The sequence below is a fragment of the Lagopus leucura genome, unplaced genomic scaffold (genome assembly GCF_019238085.1).
Source record: "Lagopus leucura isolate 7727_CA_CO unplaced genomic scaffold, USGS_WTPT01 Super-Scaffold_100009, whole genome shotgun sequence".
NCBI classification, from domain to species: Eukaryota; Metazoa; Chordata; class Aves; order Galliformes; family Phasianidae; genus Lagopus; species Lagopus leucura.
The window spans coordinates 5,580,606-5,607,688 of record NW_024962266.1 but is presented as its reverse complement, the minus strand read 5'-3'; the positions used below and the strand labels follow the sequence as shown (position 1 = coordinate 5,607,688).

At 50.8% G+C, this 27,083-nt stretch overlaps 3 protein-coding genes across 17 annotated transcripts in view; 1 reads left to right on the top strand and 2 right to left on the bottom strand.

Annotated features, from left to right (window-relative positions):
* Positions 1-1,707: 1,707 nt before the first annotated feature.
* On the bottom strand, positions 1,708-13,858 carry VAMP4 (vesicle associated membrane protein 4). Of its 2 annotated transcripts, XR_006179437.1 has the most exons (8): positions 13,714-13,858; positions 13,028-13,074; positions 12,175-12,225; positions 5,197-5,297; positions 4,285-4,364; positions 3,566-3,617; positions 2,515-2,608; positions 1,708-2,376 (listed from the first exon to the last, which is right to left on the bottom strand). XR_006179437.1 is itself a non-coding variant. In XM_042873934.1 (7 exons), the coding sequence occupies exons 1-7, from the start codon at positions 13,777-13,779 to the stop codon at positions 2,580-2,582; spliced, it is 426 nt and encodes a 141-aa protein (XP_042729868.1). In that variant the 5' UTR covers positions 13,780-13,857; the 3' UTR covers positions 1,708-2,579. The 2 variants fall into 2 exon arrangements, 1 of the variants encoding a protein (XP_042729868.1); XM_042873934.1 differs by having other exon boundaries at positions 1,708-2,608; positions 13,714-13,857.
* Positions 13,859-14,499: 641 nt separating this feature from the next.
* On the top strand, positions 14,500-17,008 carry MYOC (myocilin). Its single transcript, XM_042873789.1, has 3 exons — positions 14,500-15,028; positions 15,481-15,600; positions 15,752-17,008. Exons 1-3 carry the CDS (start codon positions 14,530-14,532, stop codon positions 16,534-16,536), a joined length of 1,404 nt encoding a protein of 467 aa, XP_042729723.1. The 5' UTR covers positions 14,500-14,529; the 3' UTR covers positions 16,537-17,008.
* Positions 17,009-20,273: 3,265 nt separating this feature from the next.
* Positions 20,274-27,083, bottom strand: part of PRRC2C (proline rich coiled-coil 2C) — a 68,943-nt gene continuing 62,133 nt past the window's right edge. For 11 of the 14 annotated variants that reach the window (XM_042873032.1, XM_042873037.1, XM_042873034.1 and 8 more), the window contains 3 exons: positions 25,388-25,514; positions 24,383-24,619; positions 20,274-22,148 (listed from right to left, as the gene is read on the bottom strand). In XM_042873032.1, the coding sequence (XP_042728966.1) occupies positions 21,891-22,148; positions 24,383-24,619; positions 25,388-25,514 (622 nt within the window). In that variant the 3' untranslated portion in view covers positions 20,274-21,890. The remainder of the gene's footprint in view (positions 22,149-24,382; positions 24,620-25,387; positions 25,515-27,083) is intronic. The other 3 variants (XM_042873044.1, XM_042873045.1, XM_042873047.1) reach the window with 1 other exon arrangement.

Sequence of the window (27,083 nt, the reverse complement as noted above, 5' to 3'; positions counted from 1 at the left end):
CACCATCCTGGCAACCCAGAGGAGAGTAGAGTGCTGAGGTCCTTGGCAGCTTTCTCTGCCCAACATCTTATGTACAAACACTTACACCCCAACCTTCTGCATGAGACTGCAAAACCACCTGGCCAGAACTGAGGCAAGCCAGCTTTCCAGGTACCTTGGGGGCACCTGCTTCAGTTCCATTGCTATCGGAGGATGAACACAAGCAGGAAGGTGTAAGGCTCCTTCTCTGTGGATCTAGGTCAGCTGAAAATGCATCTGCACCTTTCTGCAGCAGCTTACTGCTGTGACCTGGCTAAGGACAGCTATTCTCAGAGCAGTACGCTCGTGCTCACAGGGATCATTTAATGCAAACTGGAAACTCTTTCTATGGACAGGCTGCTGGCAGATATCCACCAAACCCAGCAAGGACAGAGCTCTTCACAGATGGTTTTGTCGTTCTTGCAGTTCACAGCCATCTTTGTCACTCCAAAGCAATACCTGCACCAGGCAGGGAATAGAGTCCCCAGGGGAGCCAAGCTGTAGCTGTTCCTTGGTTCAGTGGAGCAGGCAAGAGAGAAGGATGTAGCAGAAGCTCCTAGGTTTGGCAGCTAGTAGCAATTATTTAATACAGCAGGATCACCAGGAGGCCTTCATGCAACCAGCATAACCAGCATCCATTTACCAAGGTCCAGCTCAGGATGGATGTGGAGTCCTGACATATTCTTGCAGCATCTAGGTCCTTCTGTAAGTAGCAGCAGCACGTGCAAGATGAGTCCAAAAGAGAATGCCAGAGGTGCCAGTAGGGCCTTCAACAGTAAAACCTGCCCCTCACAGGCAGCAAAAGAGCAGGCAAAGCATAGTCATAACATGGGCTCACAGTGCTGCTTCTCACTTTCCAGCTGGCAGGAAAAGGCCCCCAATGCTCCAGTGAGTCTTGCAGCCCTGCTGAAAACAGACAAAATCCCCCTTCATCTACCCTCTCAATCTTTTGCAGCTGGAGAGCAGCCAAAGGCATAGCCTGAGTGATTTTTATCTCTTCCATTGAATGTATGATTTTGCCCTCAGGATCTAAAAAACGTGGCAACGTGTTAGGAGGAAAAACCCAGCTTGGCTTTCTGATTCCCACCTGGAGTGAACAAGGCACACAAAAGGGAAAAGCACTATTTATACACAAGCAGAGCAAGTAGAGCTTGTAATCACATCTAGCACTCCAGCCTGCTGTGCTCACTTCTAATCCTCTTCTCTGCATGGAGCAGCACCACCACTCAGGTGGAAACTGTGCATGAGGTCCTGGGGGCAGGTCCATAAGGGAAGGCTGGGTGGTGGCGTAAGAAATTCTCGGGGGCACACTATTTCCCCTTCTGCCCCAGTAAAATTCCTTCAGACACAGACTAGGAAAGACAATGTTCCTCTTGTCAGCAGAAAAGAAACAGCACAAGAACCAGGAGAGTGAGAAAAAACAGGAGAGTGATTTCAGCTAAAGTTCTAGGCTCAGTGCAGGAAGGAACTAGAGTCACAAAATAAAGTGCAGACAGAAAGGCCATCAGTGCCTGAGACCAAGCTGCAGTCAAACAGAAGGGGATTCATGGCTCTTGTGCCGAAACAGTCCTACCTGTAGATGGAGGACATTCACTCCCATTTAGTCCAGCACTACAGCCCACACCACACCAAACTGCCAGGCTTGGACACAGCCCCTGCCCCACTCGGTTGCAAGGAAACAAAACAAGCTGGCATTCACAACCACCACCACTGACAGCACCAAGGTGAAGGGCTCTCAGTATAAAGTGGGCTTGGTTTATTCTGGGCCGATATAGGGACAGTTGCCATCTTCCTGCTGTGTCTTGTATCACTGGGATAACAGAGAGCTGAGCTTTACGTGCTTCTTCCTTCTGGTTATGAAAACACCAACACAGCTCCATTCCTGGGGATTCCCAGCAGTTGAGAGAAGGCAAGTGCAGTAACTTCACATGTACAGTCAAAAATAGGTTTACTGGAATGTCTTTAGTCACATCTGTAAGCAGCAATAACCGAAAACACTGAGCTTGTGCATTCCCATGGATTGTAAAACTTAACTATTATTTTTTTTCTTTTGTAACATGAGAAAAACAATACCCTTACAGTTCTCCACAGAAGGGTCGGTCTCCTGGAACATAATGGTGTGTTTCCCTAGATATTCTTCTCCTCCTTCACCCCGATGAAAAGACAGAGTCCCCTCTGCCTTCCACAGCAGGAAGCAAGGAACTGCTCAAATTTGAAGTATTTTTACAACTCAACCATATATACAGATAAACCGCAGTGGCAAGTAGATGGCTCCAAATCAGAGACTCAGCATTCCACAAAGCAGGCAGTTTGGGAAATGAATCTTCTGTTGTAAAAGTCTGGCAGCAGGAGCAGGTACTTGACCAAAGAAAAAAAAATAAAATAAGAAAGGGTCAGTTGGCAGTTCTCAAAATGCTCTGTTAGAACTGGCTACTTGCCGCCGCTGCCTCGCTCCTTGGAGAAAAACAACTTTAAAGCTATATACAGATATCTCACTTAAGTTACACAGCAGTTTGTTTATCCCACAGCCAGCTCCACCGAAGCCTCCAGCTGACCCACCATCAGGTATGGTACTTCAGGACTATGGGTACTGGAAAACAAAACACAAACAGGCTCTCAGCCAAACACCTTCACGTGCAGCAGTGACACTGACAGAGAGAGAACCCCTCATCCCTGTGGTGACAAACACCAAGCAGCCACAAGGGAAAGTGTGTCTTCAAGCTCGAGCCAATGCAAGCAGCTGCCAGCACACATGCTAGACAACATTTCCTGCCACCTTCATCTCCTTCCAGCTTCCCAAAATTAAACCAGATGGGATTTTCCATCAGTCTCTCTTTGCTGCCAGCTCTGCTTCTCCTGCTCCTAGCTGTGCATCAGCAGGACAACAGGCCACGAGGATTTTGCTGAAGGGCAGCACAAGAACTGTTACAGAGATGCCTCCAACAACAGTCAATGGGAGGAAAACCCTCCAGACACAGTGGCACAGAAAAGCTGCACTACTGTGCAGGGCTGCCTGAACCCCTGGGGCATGTCCTTTAGCATGCAGAGTGCTGAATTACTTCCCATCCCCCATCTCCAGAAGAAACATGCTCTCGTTATTACCTGTTACGTAGAAAATGAAGCAGCCTGGCTCCTTTAGGAAGGAGCACTTTCTGGAAGCAGGCCTATTGCAAAACGGCTGATAGACATGGAGAGGTGTTTGGAAGACACTGCTCTGGTCTGAAACCTTTCTACCTACTCTTACCAGCCACACAGCCTTGGCATTGACCTGTGCCAACCCTCTATCAGTACAGTGTTGGCAACACAATGCTGGCAACAGCCCATACGACTTGGCTTGAGCTTGCTCCTCTGCATGTACATTTAAGCTTTGAAGAAGAGAAGCATGGAGCGGGCTACAGACACCAGTTATAACTACTGAATAGAGTGAAGCCCAATGGGAGGAACTCAGGTGCTCTGCCCTGAGGGATAACAGCAACAGTGTCACTCAGTGCGCAGTGCAATGAGAATTTCAGTGCTAGAATGAATGGGGTGACCTGGAGCTACTCACTGATGATCACGAGCAGGAGGACGATGGCCACCAGCGCTATGATTGCTTTCATCTGCAAGAGGAGCACAGACACGTGTTACATGTGGCACCCTGTGTAGCTCCTGCATCTTTTCAGCTAGAAAAATGCTTAAACTCTTTTTTCCACCAGTACCTACTTTCAAGCAGCCAGAAACTTCCCATGACAAATTTCTGCTGAGAAATATGTCTGGAAATTGCTGTACACAAACTTAGCAGAAAGCCCCTATATGATGCCTTCCTGACTCTGCAGAGGAGAAGGGATGCCTTGGCCTGGACAGATCAGTCTCCATCAGAAGAAATAGGGAGAGGGAGCCAATTCAAAGCTCAGATGCTCTCCCTTGCAGAGCATGAGCAGCCAGCTCAGGAGGGAGGATGGCTTCAAATCATCTTGCCAGGATCACCACATCCTTCCTCATCTCACACGGCCAGCATCCAGCCTGGCTAACTGAATCCAAGATCCCTAGGGAGCAAGCATGAGATACCTCCAGATGGCTCCTATACCAGCTGCACCACCTCCATGTGTGCCTCCAAGGCACTCAAGCCTGCACTGTTCACACTATTACAACAAACCAACAGGACAGGCACTCTCTCTCTAGCTTAAATTGTTCCCTTGTGGCGCTCCTGGCACACAAACTGACTCTGTTGTTTGGCCCAGAGGCTAAAGGACCTGTGTGAAGAAAATCATTCCAGTTCTTGCTCACCTTGCAGCCTCGCCACCACATCTGCCTTCGAAGCTGTTTGGCTCTGTTGCTAAATGCTGTTGCATTGTCTGATAAACTCTCTGTTGAAGGAAAAAATAGAGGCAGTTCAGTAGTGCACACAGTCTATCACTCATCCCACAAACCCCACTTAGTTTCAAGCAGCAAACTTGACAATAAGGGAGAAGACCAACTGCAGTGTGTTTCCACATAGCCACAGGGGACGCCAACAGGACGCCCGTTGCCAGGGAGCACACAGACCTGTGGTTCAAATGAGCCCCCTTTGTCCTGGCTGCCCTCTGAGGAAAGGAATTCATTTTGCAAGCCAGCAAGCAGCAGATGGCCGAAGTGCTCAGGGCTGACATGAAACAGACCAACCTACATTAGATTGAAGGACCAACTAGGTCACAGCATCCAAATGCCTCCAAACTAAAGCCTGGGCATTTCCAAGCCTAAATCTTTTCCAAGGCTGACTTCACATCACTGCAATGACAACACACTGGGCTATGCTGAGCACAGGGGTAAACCTGGGTGGCTGAGCACCAGCTGGATGCTGAGTATGCAAAAGGAGCCCAACGGGCAGCTGCAGTGAGAGAGGAGGGACTGATTCCCAAGGGGTGGTTAGAATCTTACACAGAGGCTGCTGAGCAACCAACCACACCAGTGGGTGATCTACAGACATCAGTAAGCATGGGCTGGGGCTGTGCAGGACAGCAGTAGAAGGTGGAAAGAAGAACCTGGAGGCATAAAGCTAGCTCTGCAGCCCAAGGCTGGGAAACCACTCCCAAGCAGAAAAGACATACAAGCCTACCTCTGTCACTGGATACTTTCTGAGCTGAAATCAGATAACCTGGTCCAGCTGTGAGGAAGAGGTGCAGGGAAAGGGATAAGACAGCAGAGCATTTATCATCACACCTGATTTATCCTGCAGGTCATCCAGCCGCTCGCCTCTTTCAATCACCTTTGTGATGTTCTCCTGCATAACATCGATGACTTCATCCACCTGGTTCTGGACACTAGAGCAGAGCAAAGCAAAAGCAGCATGAGCAGCAGGAAGCACACCCCATCAGCTGCACAGTGCAGCACCAGCCCTCACTCTGAGCTGCACGTGATGGGGTCTGGGGAGCTCTGGTAAAAATCGAAGGGGACAACAGTGGAGGGAGGCCGATGGGATGCTGAGAAAATTGAGAGGCATGGCACTGTGTGGGGTGGATGTCTGGCAATCCCAGACAGTGCAGAGGAATGCAAGGGGCTCTAAGAGAGTCTTAGAAAGTCAGCACAAGTGGGGCACCTTCCCATTGGGGGCAGGCATAGCAATGCAAACACATGATGTGTGTGGCAACCACCTTCACTAGTACTCATCTGTCTGTGAATTTAAACTATACAGCTTCAGTGCAGAGCTGGAACATCAAAATGCTCTGCAGTTGGACTGGTGGAAACCCTGCAGCTAGAAAAGGCACTGTGGGTGGGTGCCTCTGCTGTAGAGGAGTTCACATCAAAGAGGGGAAAAAATAGAAAAAATAATCACACCTTATCTTTGTAGACTTTACAGAACTCAGCACTGCACCTTCGACTAAATAACTTGGATCGGAATCAAAGCAAGATACGCTCCCCTGCCCAGAAACTGAGCTGCTAAATGAAACCCACTCTGGCAGGGGCATCGACAGGACAGAAAAGAAATGGCTGACGTGAACTGAACCAACTCATTACAATCCATCTTCTCACAGTTACACAACTCGTGGGTAGTCCTTTCAGTGAACGGTAGCCTAAATCGTACCCGCGGGGTTATTATAAATGCATTTATTCACTCCATAAAAAAGCCACACTGGTGAGAGAGAAAAATTCTGCCGGTGGAAAAATACTGCTGCAGTCCGGTTTGTATTTTGGAGCTGATACACTTGTATTTTCCTGGAGACAGAAATAAAAGATTTCTCAGGGCCCTGGGGAGACAATAGGGTACGTCGGAGACATACCGATCCCACAGAGTAAGAGGGAACAGCAATGTCTTGGAGGCAACCCCACACACAAGGCAACAAAACAGAAATAGCTCCAGATCACTCGCTCTGCACGAAGTCTTACATTCCACTCTTCAAGCTACACTGATTTTAAAATATTTAAATACTTGAAATATATTAGAAACGCACTGAGTGTTCACCACTGGCAGCTCTTCCCTTTGAGGACACTACCACTTCAGCATTTGCACCCATGCTCCCCAAATAACCCTCCTTCCTCTTTGCATCACTGCAAACTGTCTCCTCCCCACCTGCATCTTTCAGATATGAAAATTCTAAGGCAGTATTTGCCAAAGCAGAGTGGATTTTTTATGATTATTTATTTTCTTGTTTTATTTACAGCAGCAGCAGACTCAACACTTGAAGATCAATTGCACGGCATCTAGTCCCAGAGCACCTGGTAAGAAGAGAACAGCATAATGTGCACCACGGCCTGGAGAAATGGGGCCAAAGGAGATCCAGAGCAGCATGCCCAAGGCTGGGGCCCTGCAGAACAAGGAGCAGGGCCCCGTTCCTGAGCCTCAGCCAAAGTTCTATCTAAATAGAAGCTGCTGTGTCTCTAATTAAAAGACACTGAGTTCTGGTTCACACTGACCTAATTCTCTTGTCTCCCTAGCAGCTATGTGCCTCTCACCGAGGAGATGTTTGCGCTGAGATGCACACACAAGGAACAGCTACAACACGCCATAGCAGCTTCAATGGAAAGGCACATATTCACTTATCCTTCCAAAAACAGGCAAGGAAAGTCACTAAAAGAAAAGATATTTTTTTCCCCACCAGAAGCTCCACGGAGCCGCAAGCAGCAGTATGAAGGGGCTTCATGCCTTAGCGCTGCAGGTCAGGCTTCGCTGTGCCTCTGCACTGCAGCTTCTACAGTTGGAACAGGCAGGGGAACCTTCTAAAGCCAATTTCTGACTCATCAGCCCTCACACAGCATATGCTGGATTTCAAAAGCACACCTAAGAAATTTATTGTACTCAGGATGCCATAGGAAAGGAACCTGCCTTCCCCACGCAGTATCACAATGTCTATCCCTGCATCCACCTAATGGGGAAGGCAGGTTCCTTTCCTATGGCGTGCAGCAGCAGCTCCTGCCTTTCATTAGGAGCTTCCTACCTGGAGGAAAAAAGCACAGAAAATTCCCTGCCCTTTCCCAGCAGAACCCTGTCCTGAGCCTATCCCAACCCACCACTCATTCTGAAAGGTGAGCAGCAGGTGTGCACAGGTGGCACCGAGCACGTGGGCAGGAAGCTCATGTCACAGTGTCCAGCCCAAACAGGGATTCACAACCCTGCATTCCTCTTCTGGAGCAGTGGGTGATGAGATAGGAAGCACGTTCTGCAAGGGAATTTCTTCCCCTTGGCACAACCACAACAGACAAGTCCCAGCTCAGAGCTGTAAGCAACTTTGACAGAGCCTGGGGTGAGAGAGGGAAGAAGAAACATCTGCTACCCCAAGCAAGCCAACTTGGCAAAAACTGAGGATTTAAACATCAGATTCACAGGCAGAAGACTACATTCTTAGTATGTAAATATTTCTGAAAACATTTACTGGATTCAAAATAGAGAGATTTCCTCTCACAACAGATTTGTAGGCAAACTGTCCTGCTACAACCAGCAAGCAGGAGCACACCAGTGCTCGGTGCAGCGTAGTGCCACCTGTGCCCCACAGCCTGCACGGTGCAACACAAGCACTGCTGCACTCCCAGGGCACCCCGAGGCATTAAGGCAAAGCAGGGCAGAGGTCTGTAAGCTAAACCACCCTACTGTGCCCAGCATTTAAAGAGGTCCAGGAGGCTCAGACCCTAACCAAGCTGCACCTCAGCATCCCACCTCTTTTGACCTGAGGTGCTGGAGAACTGCTGCGTGCCCGTGTCTGCCACAGCCCTGCTATGCTGCTAGCAGAAGTAAGACGTTTCACAGATGGGGAATGGAGAGACAGAGAAATCAAGGCCTAAACTTCCATAGATATATATAGTTTTCCCTCATGGAAAGCAGACATGTTTGAGCACCCTGATACTGTCAGATATCTGATGCAAGAGAAAAGCCAGGGAAAAAACAGGAAGGGATTGTAGCAGAGAATGAAACTTTGATCTCCAGGGTCCCACACAGTGCCTCAACCACCAGCAGCCCATTCCTGCTTTCCACCGTCTCCCACCTATCATCAAAACAAGAAAAGCCTCTCCACGAAGGGGCTGAAAGATGCACAACCTATGCATCAATTCACATTAGTTTGGCACGCCTGAGGTTGGAAACTTAAGTCACATCAATTGGAAAATATTTTCTTGTTTTATTTGGCAAGAAAGAACAAATTGCCTAATATGAAGCATATTTCCCATTCAGGAGCTGTTGAGTTTTGACACATTTCATATATTTAATTCCTGCTAGATTTCCAATAGAAATAAAGTAGACTAGACATCTGCCAGCAAGACAAAAGCACAAAGCATTTCACATGGCCCTTCCAACCAATGACTGCCAATATGCTTTTAACAAGGACAGCAAGTGCACGCTGTCAGAGCAGCAGGAAGAGATCCACCGGTACTCAGCTGGGTTCAGACTCTACTTGTGCTCAGCCTGGTCCAACATGGGAAGCAGCAGCCTTTCCATTGTGGACACACCGAGTTAGCTACTGAAAAGCTCTCTAGGCCAGTTGTGGCGACTGAACAACAGTGCTGCATTCTTCAGGCATCGTAAACAGGCCATGCACACACCACAGGATGGGCTGCTCAAGGCTACTTGTTGTCTCTAAGGTGGCTGTTTACAGCCAGCATGACACACTTCTATTTTCCACCCCAGGCGACGCGATGGTATTAAGAGTGTTGTGTACTCTGGTGCAAATTATACCTGAGCATCCCCCTGTCGTGGCTGTAACCCCAGAAAAAGGCAACAGGACCAGTCAGTGCAGGCAGGGCAGAGGTAGGAGGCTGTGCTCAGCAAAGCACAGCTGCCCACACATCTCTGCTGTCCTCAGCGTGGGGTGTCAGCACAGAACTGCATCACAAATGGCTGCTTCCAAGTTGCTCCTTCAACACAGCTGTGAGGAACAAAGTGGTTGATGCCTCTTTGAAGCCTCAAAAGGAGGCATGACAACAAGGTCTTAAGTGTTACCTTCAAAGCAAAGTCTGCATTATGGATGGGGTCTACAGCACATCCATCTACCTGTGATGAGAGCCAGGCCCAGGAAAGCTCCTGCCAACTGTTGCCATCAGGCCAATCCCCAGATTCTTCTCTCTCCAGGAGGTAACACTGGGCTGGAAGCCAGACAGAGCCTCTGGGGTGCAGTCCCAGAGCCAGAGATGCTGGTAACCCCTGTCAGCACAATGAGAAAACTACAGGGACCACAACCTAGCTCCTAGTGAACCCTATGAGCACTCCTTCCCCTACAAGGTTTGCAATGCCCCCCAACACATCCTTCTGCAGCCAAGCCAGGTTTGAGGGTCTCTGCTGCCAGACTCTCCACACTGACCCATGTCCCTTCATTGCCAAGGACACCAGGTAAAGTTTCCAGTCTTGCCCATCACATTCAACACGTTCTCCACCATTGCTCCCATGATTCCATTACTTTTTCCACTGCCCAGTCCTGCATCCAGTTTCATTTTACACACATCTTCACACCTCATTCCCTCCAGCAACATACAGCTCCAGTCACTCTGGCTTTGACCAACTATGCCTCAGCTCTCCAAACACTCAAAAATTCCTCCTTAAAAATGTCTTTTCCTTGTAGTGTTTCAGCAGCAACACAACCCTGCTTTTCCCCTTTCACTGAAGAAAGAAACAAACAGGCATTAATTCATTCAGCACAAGGGTTGGTTTGATCAGAAACTCAAGAATAAACTACACAAGAAACTGCAGCATACTTCAAGATACTACCACACGATGCAATAAACACTGATGAGAACAGAAGACAGATACTAATTGACAGTACACGCTCTAGATACTGGAGCTTAGATGTAGCCACTTGTTATCCCAAAGGACGTATCCTATACCAGCAACAGACAAGCAGCCTTGTGCCCCTGTGTATGTTGTGATGTGACTGGTGCCCAGCTATAAACCCACCAGCTCGTAGGTGAATTCTTTCTTTCTCCTTCCCCTTCACAGCTGCAGTGCTCACCTTCACCTCCCTGCTTCCTGAAAGCTCCCATGGCCCTTCTGCCTCACCAATGCAGTGGGAAGGGAAGAACTCATGTCCCTCTCTGCCACGCAGGGAAGAAGGAAGTCAATCTGCAATTTCCCTCTGGCAGAGGAGGATAGAGAGGCCGACATCAACTCCCCTTCCATACCATTTATAGAGCTGACACCACTCACAGCTGTCATCCTCACTCACTTCAGACCAGCGCAGCACCACACAAGGAAGGCTGTATCCACACTGCCTTCCTGCAACAACCTGAGCACCTCTACCAGCAGCATCCTGACGCCCCAGAGGGAGCACAGGCCCGCTGAAACAAAGAACACAGCAGCCAACCCACCATCTCCTGCATAACCCAAGTGCACTTTGCCTCTCAAGATAATGCAGCAGGCACACAGCTAAGCACTGCCTAAAGCTGACAGTGAATCACTAAGCCAGAGAACGGCTTAGTTGTGGAGGTCAGCTGCCCAGCCCTCCCACTCAGCCAGCCTCACAGTCCGCCCATCCATCCCACAGCATCAACAACCTGTTTATGAGGCTGTTATGGGGGACAGCGTCAAAAGACTTACTGAAGTCCAGTTCAGAGAAGGCCAAAGAAAGACAAGGAAGGTCAGAAACTGAATAAAGAGGGTCAGAAAATGGAATAGTGTGTAGCAGTTCCAAAGAAGATCCCAAAACACACCACCACCATCTCAGTCATACTACTCTCCAGTGACCGTGAATGAACCGTAGGGGCAGAGAATATGAACAGAAGGAGCCAAGATGAATTTTATTAGCTGCCCATTTCCACGTAAAGATAAAAACAACAACAAAACAACAACCCCTACCCACATGTTTGTGCTAACAAACTCTGCCAAACCAACCTGCTTAGACCTAAATAACTTTGCTTTTTGGACTGAAAAGATCCATTTGCCTCCTTTGGTTAGGAATTTCAATTCAAATCCACAAACTCCTAAAATATCATTATTAAATCACTTCACTGTGGGCTTGTAAAACTCAGAGTTCTCCCTAATTAAGTCTCACCTAGAAGAGCCTATTTTACACTAGCTCCCAATGACTCATCTCAGAGATGCACTGCCTGCTTCCTGGCATGAAAAAAACATTCCTAATGAAGAGTAACTCCAAGGCCACAAACAAAACAACCCAACTGATCAATGTGTGGTCATCAGTCTGACTTCTGTTCTGCCTTTGTGGAGGCCAGCAAAGGCAACAACACAACACAAAACAGGGCCTGTAAGTACCCTGTCCTTCCCATTAAGTATCACCATCACTTCCCTTTTAGGAAAGAGCAGAGCTAATCAGAGCCCAGAACAAGCATCACCCAGGAAATGACTCACTTGGAGGATTCAGTGTTCCTCCCTTCTTCTTGCCCTGTTATAGCCAATAATCCTGCTCCAGCTGTAAAGGGTTCCTGTTTCTCCAGCTGCTTCAACTCCACTGAGTCACTGCTCATCTCCAGATCACCTCTACCACATTATCACTAAAATACAGCATGCGCTTTGGAAATTCCACCATGCTGCTGTGATAAAGTTCTACCCCTCTGCTGCTATTAAAGCACAATTCCTTGATAACTTGGCACAAACTCGATTTTCCTTATCTATGGACAGGTGGGATGTGAAATTACAATCAGGTGAAACAAAGCACAAGCCACATTCCTGTTCAGAACTACAGAAAAATACCCTGTTAGCAGACCAGCGGGAGTTTGTAATGCCAGCATAAAGTATTACTTGAACGACACAGAGGAACACGGACTTACTGCCTGATCTTGTCATTTCTGGGTCCAAATCTTGGTCCGGAAGGCCCTCTCCTGCAATAGAAAAAGACATGAATTATGATAGCAGATGCAATGAAACATGCATTTAAATCAAAGACCTAAGATACACAATAGGGAACCATTTTCTGGTTCTCTTGCCTCCCACCCGTTCCTCTCATGTCCTTCAACATATGGAGCACCACAGTTTCCTACAGGTCACATTTCTTCTTTCAAGGCTCTGGGAAATCACAGAATGGCCAGGGTTGGAAGGGACCTCAAGGATCATGAATCTCCAACCCCCCTGCCACATGCAGGGCCACCAAGCTCCCCATTTCATACTAGACCAGGCTGCCAAGGGCCCCATCCAACCTGGCCTTGAACACCTCAGGGATGGGGCATCCACAACCTCTCTGGGCAGCTGTTCCAGCACCTCACCACTGCCATGGTAAAGAACTTCCCCCTGACATCCAATCTCAATCTCCCCTCCCTCAACTTAAAACCATTTCCCCTTGTCCTGCAGTTATCAACCCTTTCAAAGAGTTGACTCCCCTCCTGTTTGTAGGCTCCCTTTAGGTACTGAAAGGCTGCAACGAGGTCACCCCGCAGCCTTCTTTTCTCCAGGCTGAACAAGCCCAGCTCCCTCAGCCTGTCTTTGCAGGGGAGCTGCTCCAGTCCCCTGATCATCTTCGTGGCTCTCCTCTGGACCTTCTCCATCAGCTCTCTGTAACCTCAAAGGAAATAAGGGTGCAAGCTCCCACCTATTTGGCAGGGAGCAGCTCTTGGTATTTGGCACTACCAGTCTTAGTGCTTTAGGCAGCTGAAACATCATATGCCCTACATCTGTTTAGAAACTCACAAGAAAAAGTCTTCCTCTTCATCTGAATCCTCCTCTAAAAGGTTCCTCTGTGAACAAAGAAAAGCACCATCAATATCCGCCATTTCAGACGACCTTCCAGACTTCAGGACACCACCAGCATCTTCTAAGCACAGGGCACTGGTGAGCCCCCTCGTGAGAACAGCAGTGCTACTTTTCGGATAGCTGTGCTGTTTCCCCCCTGCAGAGATGCCTCCATGCAGTCAGAGCACCCAGGAGGCGTTTGCCAGCTCTGCAAAGCACAGACCGACGTCCTGAACCACAGCCGGGCAACACTTACAGCACCGTTCATAAACCAAAGCGTATTTCTACCAACTGGTCTATCTGTGCAGGTTCAGATCCTGACCCCGTGCGTCAGTAATGCACCCTACGATACAGCAGTAAGCAGCACTGCAACACAGCGGGCAGAATCTACACCCGGGCCAGCTATGGAAGCGCTCTGGGCCCAAGGGGTGACGCGCAGTGCCATGCCGTGACCAACCGCCCCGAGCATCGCAGGCACGCGGTAACGCGGGCCTACCACCGACTGCGGTGACAGCAGACATAAGGAGCACCGCGCGGCAGCACCCGGCCAGCCCTGCGCGGCACGCCGCGGCTCGGCCCTTCCGCCCGCAGGCTGAGCCGAAGCTGCAGGCGCCGCGGAGCGCGGCGAGCCCGGCCGCACTCACCCGCTCGCTCTTCACCGAGCCCGTCACCTCGTCGTCGTTCAGGTGCCGCTTGAACTTGGGCGGCATGATCCCCGCCGGCGGAGGGGGCCGGGAGGAGCGCCTGGAGGACGAGCACGGCCCCTCAGCGGGCTGCGGGCCGGGCCGGCGGCAAATGGCCGCCGCGACGGGAACCGGGCTGCGCCATCGACCGCTCTGCGCTCCGCCGAGAGCCGAGCGATCCACCGCGGGCGGGAGGGGCGTGGCCTGCGGTCGTGGGCGTGGCCTGCGGTCGTGGGCGCGGCCTGCGGGATGCCCGCCGACGGGGTCCCGGGAGCGCTGCCCGGCTAGCCGCGTGCGGCCCCACCCCGCGCCCAACTGCACCCAACGTTCCGCAGCGGGGAAATTTCCACCTCCCGGCCCCGGCTCGTTGCCCCTCGGCGCTTCTCCACCTGCTTTTTCTTCCCACTCTCCAACTCACAAAAGCGCGCTGTGGGACCCCCGTGCCCGGCAGCCGCGCGGCCCCGAGCTGACGATGGGCGCCGACAGGAGCGGCGCCGCCACGGGGGGCGGTGCGGGGAGCGGCCCCGGTGCCGGGGAGTGGCGCGGCGCGGAGTCCCCCCGTACGGCGCCCGGGGTCCCCCGGGGGTCCCCGCCGCCCCGGCCCCGGTCTCGCCTCCCCGCCGCAGCCCTGGCACGCGGCCGCGCAAATATTTTGGCCTCGGCCACCGCACGCTGCCGGAGCTTTGCCAGCGGGCGGCACGGGGGGAGCGCGGGGATCTGGAAGGTTCCCGCGGCCCTATAAAGGCGGGCGAGCTGCGCGGGGCGGTGAGAGGGATCATGCCGGGTGCTTGGCTGCTGCTGCTGCTGGCGGGGGGCCTCGCCCTGAGCGCTAGCGGGGACCCCACGGCCCAGCTGCGGCGCGGCAACGATGCCAGCGGGCGATGTACCTACAGCTTCACGGTGGCCAGCCCCGGCGAGGCCAGCTGCCCCGAGGCGGGCGGCGTAGCCCAGCTGCGCGAGGAGCTGGCCGCGCTCACCGCCCGTCTGAACCGCCTGGAGGGAGCGGGAGGTTTGGGGGGCTCGGGGCCGAGGGGGGCTGATGTGAGTGGCGTGTGGTCGCGAGGCCCTCAGCGAGCGGCCCCGTGGGGCTGCGAGGAGCTGCAGCGGGCCAAGGAGCGGCTGGAGGAGGAGAAGGGGAGGTTGGAGAGGGAGAAAGAGGAGCTGGGCCGGCGGCTGGAGAGCAGCGCCCAGGAGATCACCCGGCTCAGAGCCACCCGCTGCCCCTCCGGCACAGGCGGGGTGCCTGGCCGCGACACCCCGCGCTCTGCCAGCAAAGGTCAGTGCTGGGGGATGGGAATCTGTGGGCATCCCCTCCTCACCCCAAATCCTACATCCTCCCCACGCCATCGGGTCCCTTTCTCCCCCCCCTCCACCCTGCAGCCCATGCTCCCACCTGGGGCATCTGCTTTCGCCCCTTAGAACAGTGCCCACCCACTGTAAGGAACAGTGCCTGGCCTGGGGACCCCCGGACCCTCTTCCCGTCTCCATACCTGGGCTGTTTGCTGGTCACCTCGGCGTGGGGAGGACCACACGAATCTGGGGTCCCTGGGATTCACCCAAGGGAAATAAAACTCCTGGGGAGGGAACGACAGGGTCGGCAGTGTCCCTCAGCCCTGGGTCACCGATGTGCCCCAGCTCGGGGCACCAGGCTCCTGAGAAAGACGTTAGCATTTTTGGGGGGTGGGGGCTCGGTGCTGGGGTTCACCTGGCTGCCTGGACCCCCCGCAGCCTCCAGGTGGGAACCGGAGCCCCTCAGCTACCAGGAGCTGAAGTCGGAGAGGACGGAGCTCCCTGCATCTCGGCTGCTGGAGGAGACGGCGCTCGGCCGCCCGCGAGCTGAGGACTCGGGTACAGCCCTGGGACTGGGCTGGGGGGCCTTGGGGCAGTGGTGTGGGGAATCGCAGGGGAATCAGGGAGAACTGGGGCTGGGGGAGCCCCGGGGTCCCGCGTGACCACGGCCCTAACGCCTCCCTGCTGCTCCCTCCTGCTGTCCCCACAGGCTGCGGCGAGCTGGCATGGGTGGGGGAGCCGGTGGTGCTGGGCCGGGCCGACACCATCGCCGGCAAATACGGGGTGTGGATGAAGGACCCCGAACCCGTGGCGCCCTTCACGCGGGAGACCACATGGCGCGTGGACACGGTGGGCACGGAGGTGCGCCAGCTCTTCCAGTACGAGGCGGCCGAGCAGCTGGCCCGCGGCTATCCCGCCAAGGTGCACGTCCTGCCACGGCCCCTGGAGAGCACCGGGGCTGTCGTCTATCGTGGCGGGCTCTTCTTCCAGCCGCGCCGCTCCCGCGCGCTGGCTCGCTACGACCTGCGGGCTGAGGCCATCTCTGCCGAGCGGGAGCTGCCTGGTGCTGGCTACCATGGGCAGTATCCCTACTCGTGGGGTGGCTACACTGACATTGACCTGGCAGTGGATGAGACCGGGCTGTGGGTGGTGTACAGCACCGAGAAGGCCAAGGGAGCCATTGTCCTCTCCAAGCTGGACCCTGAGACATTGGAGATCCGGCGCACCTGGGAGACCAACATCCGCAAGCAGTCGGTGGCCAACTCCTTCATCATCTGCGGGACTCTGTACACTGTCAGTAGCTACTCCGCACCCAATGCCACCGTCAACTTTGCCTACGACACGACCACCAGTACCAGCCGCAGCCTCAGCATCCCCTTCGAGAACCGCTTCCAGTACCTCAGCATGGTGGACTACAACCCGGCGGAGCGGCGGCTCTTTGCCTGGGACAGCTACAACATGGTGGCCTACCCTGTGCGCCTTGCCCACGCCTGAGTGCCGACTGGCCCCCGGCCTCCTGCTGACGCCTCCTGCGAAGAAATCCCTTTGTGCTCCATGAAACAAAGTGCTTCTCCAGGGCTGAGCTGTGCTGGTGGACACGTCCCTGTATGGCCTTTGTGGGTCTGAGTGGGTGCTGGTGGTTCCCAACCCTGCTCCAGCATCCTCCCAGCCCAGAGCTGGGAGCGGGCAGGCCTCATATGGGCAGGCTGCTGGCTGCCTTCCTGCTGGGACAGTGGGACTGGTGAGGGGGCACCTTCAGCCATGCTGGCCCTCTGTTGCCCAGGAGCCCCTGCACTGCCCCTATCCCATCTGGCCTCGTCTCACCTCGCCTCGCCAGCAGCTCTCCCATGCTGCTTCCAGAGCCCACATTTATCACTATTTATTGTAGAAAGGCTGTAGGAGGCTTGCTACCCCCTCAGCTTGGGGAGACGCTCCAATAAATGCTGCAGTATTAAATCAGAACAAATGTCTGAGTTTCAACTGCTAACCAAGCTAGAGATTTGCTTAATAAAAGTATTATTACAAGGTGCAGGGGGCAAGTTTGGGACTGGTGGGGGGCAGGTTTGGGGGACGGGAGTGTGCCGTGTTCTGTCCTTGCTGAGCAGTGCTGGTCATCTGCTGCCACCCTCAGGGTGGGGGACGAGAGCACGGTCCCGTTCTAGAATGGCAGTGGACAAGGGGATGCCACAGGCACCAAGGCAACGTGACTCCTACAACCAGGCAGCACACACGTCCTGCAATGCCGGTGAGTGCGGAGGGCTGGGGGCCAAAGCACCTGGCAAAACACCTGGGGTGGGGGGCTCTGCCTTAAGGGCCGACAAGGGATGGGGTGTCAGCTACACTGTCAACACTTGCTGCCCCTCTGGCTGCAGGCAGGCTCCTGGAGGCTCTGAGCACCCTTTTCCTCCCGCAGGCCTGCAGTGGGGCTGGGGCATAGCAGAACAGTGCAGGCAAAGGTGTCCCCCGGCAGTGATGTGCCCACGTCATCACCATGATGAAGCCTGGAAGTAGCACAGAGTCCCGTGACCTGCGGCAAGCTTCTGTCGCGTTGAGATGCCTCAGCTCCCTCTGCGTGGTGTCCAAGCCTGGGGAGGCCATATCCTGCAGCTCCCGCCACCTCTGTGCCACCCCAGGGCTGGCAGCCACTTCACTGCAGGACTACGGCGAGGTGGACCGGCAGCACATCCCCCCACTCTCCGTCAGCTACGCCGTCTTCTCCAGGGACGAGGAGCCAGACCTTCAGGAGGAGCCGGGAGCCTCCATTGCCCCCTCCATGGAGCCTGAGTGCTTTGAGGCCTGCAACACCTGCGTGCTGTGGAATGCCCGGCTCCATACACAGACCTGCATTGAGGAGCAGCCCACCGCCACCCTGAGAGAAGCCGAGCCCAGGGCTGAGGCCTTCCCGTGGCTCCCAACAGCGCAGTGCAACAACTCCGCCATCGACCGCAGCCCCATGCCTGCCCTGCACACCTGCTGGGCGCTGTATGAGGGCCGAGAGCTGGGCCGGCAGGGTGAGGGGATGCAGTATAGGCCCAGCTGCCAGCAATAAACTTCAGTCCATCACAGCACTCCTGGCCTTGGGAACTGCTGTCCGCACCTCTAGGGCAGCCCTCTGCCTCACTCTGAAACCCATCCTGGGGATGAATAGCCTGATGGAGATAGAACTGAGGTGGAAGGGACCCCTAAAGGCCTTAAAGGCCATCAGGTCCCACTCCCCTGTGATGAAGGGGGACACCCACAGCTCCATCAGGTGCTCAGAGCCCATCCAGCCTGACCTTGGCTGTCTGCAGGGACGGGACACCACTCGATGTCCCCAAAGCTGAGGTGAGAGGCATTGCAGGAGCTCAGGACCACAGAGTTGGGGTGGAGGGGCCCATGTGTGCTTGCTCCTCCCCACTGGGATGAAGGGATGGTTTGTTCCCATGCACTGTGGAGCTCAGGGAGCAGCACAAGGATCAGACGGACCGAGCCCAGGAATTCAGGCCTCCCATTCCATGCCAGCACCGGGGGCTTTTCAGGCTGGGAAGTCCGTCATTTAATTGACTAAGAAAATAAATGAAGACGAGCCAAGGTACACAGGATTTCCAGAAAGCCGGGCTTGAGCTGAGCAGCAGTAAATACACAGATTGACTTAGCACGCTATTCAAAGCAAGCACAGAGATTCCCTCCCCTCCCAAAGCCCAGTAGAAAGATTGAGCTGAGCAGAGCTGCTGGCTCCGGCCCCACTCACACCAACCCCTCTGCTCCTGTCTTTCAGAACAGGTCATGTCCTAATTAAAAAAACAGCGAGTTCTCCAAATGAAATAGCTTCCCAATTCATGGGACTTCCAATGCAATTGATCCTGACAGCCAGAGAACCCTAGAGCTGAGATTACACACCAAACCCCACTCCAAGACAAAAAGCCCAGACAGGAATCTCTGTATGCTTCACCTGCCCTCAAAGGCAAGGAAGGAGGGCCCAGGCTATTTTGGAAAGCATACATCAAAACAGCACGCTGAACTCCCCGATGTTTGTTTTTGATTAGGTTCCAACAGAAATACTGTCCTTGTTCTGCTCAGCAGCATCAAAAAGTTTAGCACGTTCCCACTGCTGATTTGGGGAAATCGAACTAGTTTTTCCAGTGGCTTTATCGGAGAACTGAAGATTAATCTCTTCAGAATTCCCCTGAAATACAATAGCTCAGTGAACTACTTTCCCAGCAGGAAACAGGCACTCATTTCTCCCACCTTGTTCCTCATCTTCCCAAGTGCTTACTATAGCTGTGCTTGTCCTCCCATAAAAGCAGCACTTTATCTGCAGTGTTACCTACTCAGGAGTTACTTCAGCACATGGCTCCGGCTGCAGCTTACAGCACCTTGATCCAATCCATCACTGAAAGCCCCTGGAAGAACTGACACAGCAGGACAGACTCCTGCGCTGCCCCCAAAGCACAGCCCCAGCCTGCTGCCCCTCACCCAATAGCAGCACAGCTCTTTCCCGTGTCTGCCCTTTGGAGAGATAGAGCTAACCAGCTCCTTTTCTCAGGGCAGGATTGTTTCTGTGCCCCGAGGCAGAAATGGGGAAAAAAGGCACCGGACTCTGCTATGAACAGTGTACCATCTGGTGGCCAGCAGGGAGCAACTGCCTTCCCCTGATACTGCGCCTCCAGCTACTCTGCTCAGCAATGCCCTGCAGCTGAAGGGCTGCTAAGGTGTTCAGCCCCTCACTAACACCTGTGCTTCAGATAAAGGTCGGTAATTGAATGGTGTGAACTGGTGGGTGCTTGGCCGTTTTGTTTCCTTCTGGCCCCGCAGCAGTGGGAAGCTCCCTGCTTCCTTGGGAGCACTTCCCCTGCAGGAAAGGGGCACATCTTGCTTTCAGCACCAGCTGAGGTGAGAACAGCCAGCTGGCTAAATCCAGGTCTCCTATGACAAGCAGATCTTCTCCAAGCAAAGCATCACGAGTCTCTTAACACTGAGCAGCTCACCAGCGACGTCACGTCCTGCAGATGCAAACAGCAGGCTCCTTGCAGAGCTCCATGGAAGCCACGTCACCTGAGATCTTCACTGGAGAGCAGGATCAGGAGCAGTAAGAGCAGAAGGAAGCCACCAAAAGAGCCGTTTCAAACTCAGTTTCTCTCTGGCCCTTCTGCTTTCTCAAGCTGCAGAATGCACTCTTCGCCTGCACGTGACGTTTGGGCTCTCTCCTCGCATCCTGCAGCACTTTGCTAATCATGAGATTACCAGGATACTTTATTTAGAGAATACTTTATTAGTTTCTGTAATCAAACCCATGTAAATAAGACCGTACATATTTTTAATACAGTGCGTTACCCCTGTACAAATGGAAAAAAAATTAAGTTTAACATTTCTAGACCAATATGGCTGTTAATTTCTGTACAATGCCAACTCACACTACAAGTGGGATACTTTTTTTTTTCTTCTGAAGTTGACATCACAGCTAAAGTTTCCAAAAATTCAAATTATATATATATTTATATAAAAAGATAACCAAGAGCAATTCACTAGGCATCAATAGCAGCAACAGCCTCTCCAGCTTCTGCAGTCATCTGAACAAAATTATACACATTAGACTTTCAACTCACTCTTCTTTCAAAAAAACAAAAAAAAGTAACAAAAAAAATCCCAGAAAAAAACCAGCAAGTTCTGCTACTGATGTGGTACCTGGTGCTTTTTATTAGCTTTTCAATCATTGTCTGGAAAAAAACCTCTAGAATAACATTATTAAAAACAGCTCCAGTATAGCACAGTCACTACTACATATCATAAGCAGGTACAGGATATCTTACATTCACAGAAGTATCATACAGTACTGTCCTACAGCTATAATACTAGAGGATACAATTAAAAAGGCATTATCTGACTTGATTCTACGTTCCAGCACACTGTGGGCAGGGAAATGGTGAGACGCAGCTCCGATATAAAGAATGCACCTTTTAGATAAGATTCTCTTTAATCCAACAAGGTTTCTTTTATTCTTGTGGCACAGCTCTAAGTGCTCATCGCTGTATACAGACATAAGCTGGAAACCGTTTAAAGATCACTCGCTTCATATAAAGATAGCTGGACAGAGGTGAACAGAGTAACTGGGACTATTGATGCAATTAACCTTTCAACTCCAGAGGTGAACAACTGAGGGAGTGGGTGTAGAGAACACAGGTGGCCAAGTAGCATTTTCATATTGTGATCTAAATACAGTATATTGTCATCCAAGAAGCAGCAGCCAGCAAAGCACTGCCTTCAGAGGGAATTCAACACTGCCACGTTAGCCTTTGTGCGACGTTACACGTCACACAGTAAAGGTGATTCTGCCAGCTATGTGAATTCCTCTGTTTAGTACAACACGGGAGCTCCTCTAGTCACTACAAACTTAATGCACGTTACTTGGCCCAGCACCATTTTCAGATCTGCATGTTCTCATACTCATGAGTTTATAAAAAGATAAATAGCAGCTGAAGATCAGAAGAAAGTAAGAGTATTCATCTCGTCAGCTAGGAACATGCCTCCCCAACCGCCTTCCTCCTCGCTGTGCTGTTTCTCAGCTTTCAGGCTGGGAAGCATTTAGGTGTGTAAGCCAAAACATGCGCACACGTGTAAAACGTGCACACTATCGAAAGCGGTCTTCATGCTGTCACAGGAAATAATAAGCCCAAAGAGCCTAGAAGCTTGGCTGGATACACAGCAGTTTAAATTCATAACTGCTGGCAGCTTCTATGTCCCTTTATGCAGTTAAGAGCCCTGCAGGGAGAGAGGACTGCTGTCTCATCCTTGGGGCTACAAATTCATGCTGCTGCCGCCATCTCCCCCATCCTTCCCTCTCCCCTCCCACCTCCAAGGAAATACAGCCTCTAAGATTTTGTTTCTTCAGTTTTGATTGCCTGAGGTTTGATTGGTCCAGTTCTAACAGGCTTTGTTGCTGCAGGAGGTGCGGGGGCAGGCTTCTCCTCTGCTTTGTCCTGGCAGACTCCTGAAGAGTCAGCAATTGCCTCGGAGGGTTTGCTCCCATTCTCATCCACTTTTTGCGCTTTGCCTCCTATTGGTTTGCTCTGCTGCTGCTCAGAAAAGAATCTCTGGGTGGACTGAAGTACCTCTGCTCTCTGCTTTGCCTTAAGAAAGGGAGAAAATATATTTACTGAAGAGATGGGTACAGGAATAAAAGCGACTTCACAAAAGTAATTCCTAAATGAAAGGACTGACCACCTGGCCAGGCTTTGCCAGAAGGGCAGTGTCAATCCAGTTCCTTCCCAGATACCAACACATGGGCAACCAGGGCACCTGGCTCCTCAGCAGCAGTGTAACATTGTGCCTCGGCTTCCCTTGCTCTTCATAATCCTCACATCCACAAGAGAGAACCAAGAACAAGTTTCAATCATTATCTCACATCTTTTTATGTTGCTAACTAGCATTACAGAGCCCAAAAGTACAAACAGCCCTGAAAGAGTACAAACAAACTGAAGTTTCATTGCACAGTGTCAGACAGGGGCAGAACACATCCGAGCTCCGACACTACCCAGCCACACAAGCACTGAGGGTTACACCAGCTGTCCTTCACCCAGTCCCTGCACTCAGGAAGCTCAGAGCATGGGGCAGGGGGAGAGAAGCAGAGTCTCTGAGCAGCCAAATTTTCCCCCTGCTGCTCTGGACACAGATTTCGGAGCCTGCAATGCCAATGCAACTGAACATGCCTCAAATCTGTGCTACATGTAGCTGAAGCTGTACCTGCTTCCAACTCAAAGCAGGTTCTCATCCTGGGAAGCACAAACCATTGCCTGGCTTTCTCCAAATCCCTCCTGATCCCACCAGTAACCTCAACTTGCACTTGTTAAGTTCAGCCTTCATGATCAAGCGTTAAAGCTGCAGTCTTACGCTGGACCTTCCACATGTCAGTGAAGAGCTGTGCACACCAGATACTTCACAAACCAAGAACTTTGCTCTCCTCTCCATCCCAGACTTGCTTAAAGCAGGAGCTGCGCTACCAGTTAAACCTTCCAGAAGCAGTTAAATGCCTTTTTAAAATAAGACCTATTTTACACAAGGAACCCCAACCACAACACAGACAACCAAAACCCATGTACCTCTCCGTATTTTAAGTATTTTACAGAAAATTGGAGAGAAAAAATAGCCAAAGCCCAGAACATGAGGTCCTGGTTTTGATAATGTCTAGTTGCTTCAAGTAGCCAAACCAGAAACAGAATAGAAAACAGACCTGTGAACTCTGGCATGCTAAACTGCAACTACAGTCTGGTTTTACTGAAGCCAGACAGACACCTGAAATCCTTTGTGCAATTCCAGATATCCCCTGAGGTTAAGGCTAAAAAGCTGGATGATTTGATCACAGGCAACCAAGCGTGACAAAATAACTTACATTCTTCTGAACAGCACGTGCAGGGAGATTCAGAAAGCCAGGACTGCATGTCTGTATTTGCTATGACAGGTTAGATCCAGTTTGCAATACAGACCCAAGACAATACCCTGAAAACATCATTTGTTAGGTTTCCAAATGGCATCAACTGGTGGTAGAAAAATTCTAGATATTTGGCCTATTTAAAGGGGGACAATCAACTCCTACAACCAGACATCATCGGAAAAAGCATCCTCTTTTATTTTATACCTCCCCACATGAGTTGTGGCCAATGACAGCACGTAAGGGAGCTCCTTGGCACCATCCATCCACATAAGTAGCTTATTCTGCACAATACAGGTAGATGAGCTAAGCGTACAGTACCTCTATGCAGAACCCTTGTACTGCAGTCTCTGCCTTGTAAGAAGAGCTTGCCTCACCCTTAAGGGTCCGAAAGCACTCTAACAAGATATATGACTCATTGCCTACTACCAAAACACAGCCACCTCTTCTGCAGAGCGTACCACGTCACTGCATTCTGTCAGAGAGACTTATCACAGACACTGCAACTCACCAGGAAAAGAATTAGCAGAATAAGCTAGAAGCAAGGCTGGCTGGGACAGGAGGGTTCATACCAGTGCTCAGAGTTGGGGGAGATGTGAAATGACAGCTAGCACTCGAGTTCATGGGCTTCATCGCTCATTCAAAAATCTAGTTGTTAGATTGCCTTGGGCAGCGGCAGCTGCTTCACAGCCACTCACCACAGGACCACTTGAGAAAGGAAGCTCCCTAATCATTTTTTTAGTCTCAAGTTCTTATTAATAGAAAAACGAAAACAAAACAAGGTTTAGAAAAGGTCTATGTTCAGCTATTGGAGGCCCAGCTACTGGCTTGTGCCCCAGAGGCATCTGAATTAAGACATGATTTGCAGACACATTCCTGCCCTACAAGCCGTCAAGACTGAACTGGTGTTAGCAGCACTGCAGTTCAAATACTAACCTTCATGTCTTGTTCAGCCTTCATCGCAGCCTGGGCCTGACTGCCTCTGGCTCCAGACACTGATCCACAAAGACCTCTGGCCACATGCGGTAAGCGAGGGTGGCTCATAAGGCCTGTGATCATCTGAGACGGCATCTGACTATGCAGTACTATTGGCAGCCTCTGAACAGGCGCTGGGAAGGTGTTAGTATATGGGGCTCTTACCAATGGAGGGAGCAGGTTAGGCTGAGAGAGGATCTAAGTGGGGGAAAAACAACAAAAAGAGACATTTAACAATTAGAAAACTGCCAACTAGATTGCACGTTGGCATCATCTTATAGGGGAAAAAAACAACGCCTGCTCTGCTGTCAAAGTGACAGGCTTTTATGTTGAGAGGCTATGCTTAAATTCCAGGACAAAACAGCACTGTAGTGCTGCTGTGCCTTCAAGTTTTACTGACAACTTAGACATTGTAAATAATAAGGAAGAAGACTCAGGCAAGGCGGTGAAGAAGTCACTAGAGAAATGCAGTGCTGAAAAGCCCAGGTAGTTTCTGCTAGTTGCAATCCAAAAAAAAAATAAAAAAAATCAAACCTTAAGCTCTGCAGTCAGACACTCAAATGTTAAAGCCTGAAGAGAAACATCCTACATTTTAACAGAGGCTATGTCTCCCTAGCAGCCTGGCTACAGTCACCCACAAGCGGGACGCAGCACTGTTGTAAAGCTGCGCTCCCTGGAAAGCCAGCACAAGAACTGACCTCATTCACAGCTACTGACAGATTCCTTGGCACGCACAGAACTCTCCAATTAAACCCACCACAAAATCTGCACTACTAGTTAGCAAGACCAGAAGGTATTTTTGCCTTGATCTTGAAATCAGTTTCTTTACACTTTTTTTTTTTTTTTTTTTGGAAGGATTTCATTGTGCATCTCCCTGTGATAAAACCTGAAGAAACAGAGCAAAGTTGAGAAGTCACTGAGTTACACAGGGCACGATTTGCCTGCAGGAAGCCACCAGCTGCCTACCTGTGGTGCAAACTGTGCAGGAAATGGCTGGGTCATTCTCACAGCAGCAGCTGCTGACTGGAACTGCTTCTGGTAGACAATGCTGTTCATTTTATTGGACTGATTGTTAGGACTTGTAGAACTGGCCCTGAAGAAAAACAACAGTTAGAATCACATTGCTCTCAAACAAAGCATGTTTCTATCATTAGTTGCAACTTAAAAGACAGCCTGGAGTTGGGGAAATCTCTTATAGAAACTAGCATCAGATTTTTCTGGATGTACTTTCAATTCAAACTGAAACAAACCCAGAACTTAAGGCTATTAAGAGTACAAAGAGAAAACATAAGAGAAATTTTTAAGATTTGGAAAGGCTATAGGGTAATGTCTATATGAAAGACCTCTCCTCAAAGTACTACCATACAAGTTCTAACAAAGCATGTACTCTACCCCATCTCTGCTAACTTCTGCTACCCCTTCACACTGCTTTGGGGCTCTGAGCTTGTCACAACAGGCATTAAACTGCAATGTGCAGCTGCTTCCACTCTGACCTGCTGGCAAATGTTTTAAAGATGCATTTGAGCAAATTTCCAGAGTTCTACAGAAATTGCTCTCTTTGTGTTTTATTTGGCTGTGAGTCCCTCCATAATAACTTCTAAGATGCGAGGAATCACCACGAATTAAATAAAGCTTGAAAGATTACTGGGGGAAGGGCACTCAACACTTTCCTCAGAGGAGGAAAGAGTGAACAGCTTTCTTCAAAAATGGAGGCTGACTTGCAGAGAGCTCTCATGCAGAGGGTGTGGGCAAAACACAACGTGAATCGAGCAGCAGGACAACAGTGACAAGGAAGGCAGCTACACTCAGTCCACACAACATTTCACAAACTTGGGACTTTTGAGCTCTGTTACGTTTTCCTGCATCTTCCCAGTACCTTCACACTTAACACCAAAGCTTATTACATCTTGCTTCAGCTGCATCCCACAGATTCTACATGAGACATTTCTACAAGACACAGACCATCGTCTTCCTCACTCCTTTTTTTCGTATGTGAAATGTTGCAGGCAAGAATTCAGGACTGCATGCAGGAGTTCAAACTAATTCCTGCTTCACTAGAAAAGCCTGGATGCTTTCAGCCTGCTGCACTGAAAGTCAATGAAATATAGTTACCACGCATGGGAGTGCAGTTTTCAAGAACAGAACTACCTTGCTCCAAAGTTCCATTTTTAAGTTCCTTCAGCCCACTCAACTTCACACACAAGCATTTCAGCAAGTTCACTAAGAGGTACATTCTGCATATGAGAATTTAATCCATTTTGTCAATTAACCAAGTTAACCTGCCAACTACTTAATTTCAATCGTGAGGAGCTTAGGAAACAAAGATGCAGAATCTATAACAGAACTGCTGCAACAACTGCTGCTCGGGTGCTTTTAGTTTTGTTTCTTAAACTTTCAACACTGCAGCTATTATTACGCTCAGGGAAGTTAAACAGTCCTGATAGTTTTACTCCAAAGTACATCTTTCTCTGCCCAGTTCTGTCTGTTAGGTCATTTTTAGTTCATTTCTTTAGTTCCATTTAATTCCAAAATATTTTTAATGTCTTATTTCAAAGCTTTATTTTTCTGGCTGAATGCAGTGGGGATCTGATGACATACACCTTAAGAGCATGCTCCTTTTAAGTTCAGATTAAACACTGCATTTTGCATTAGTAGCTCCTCA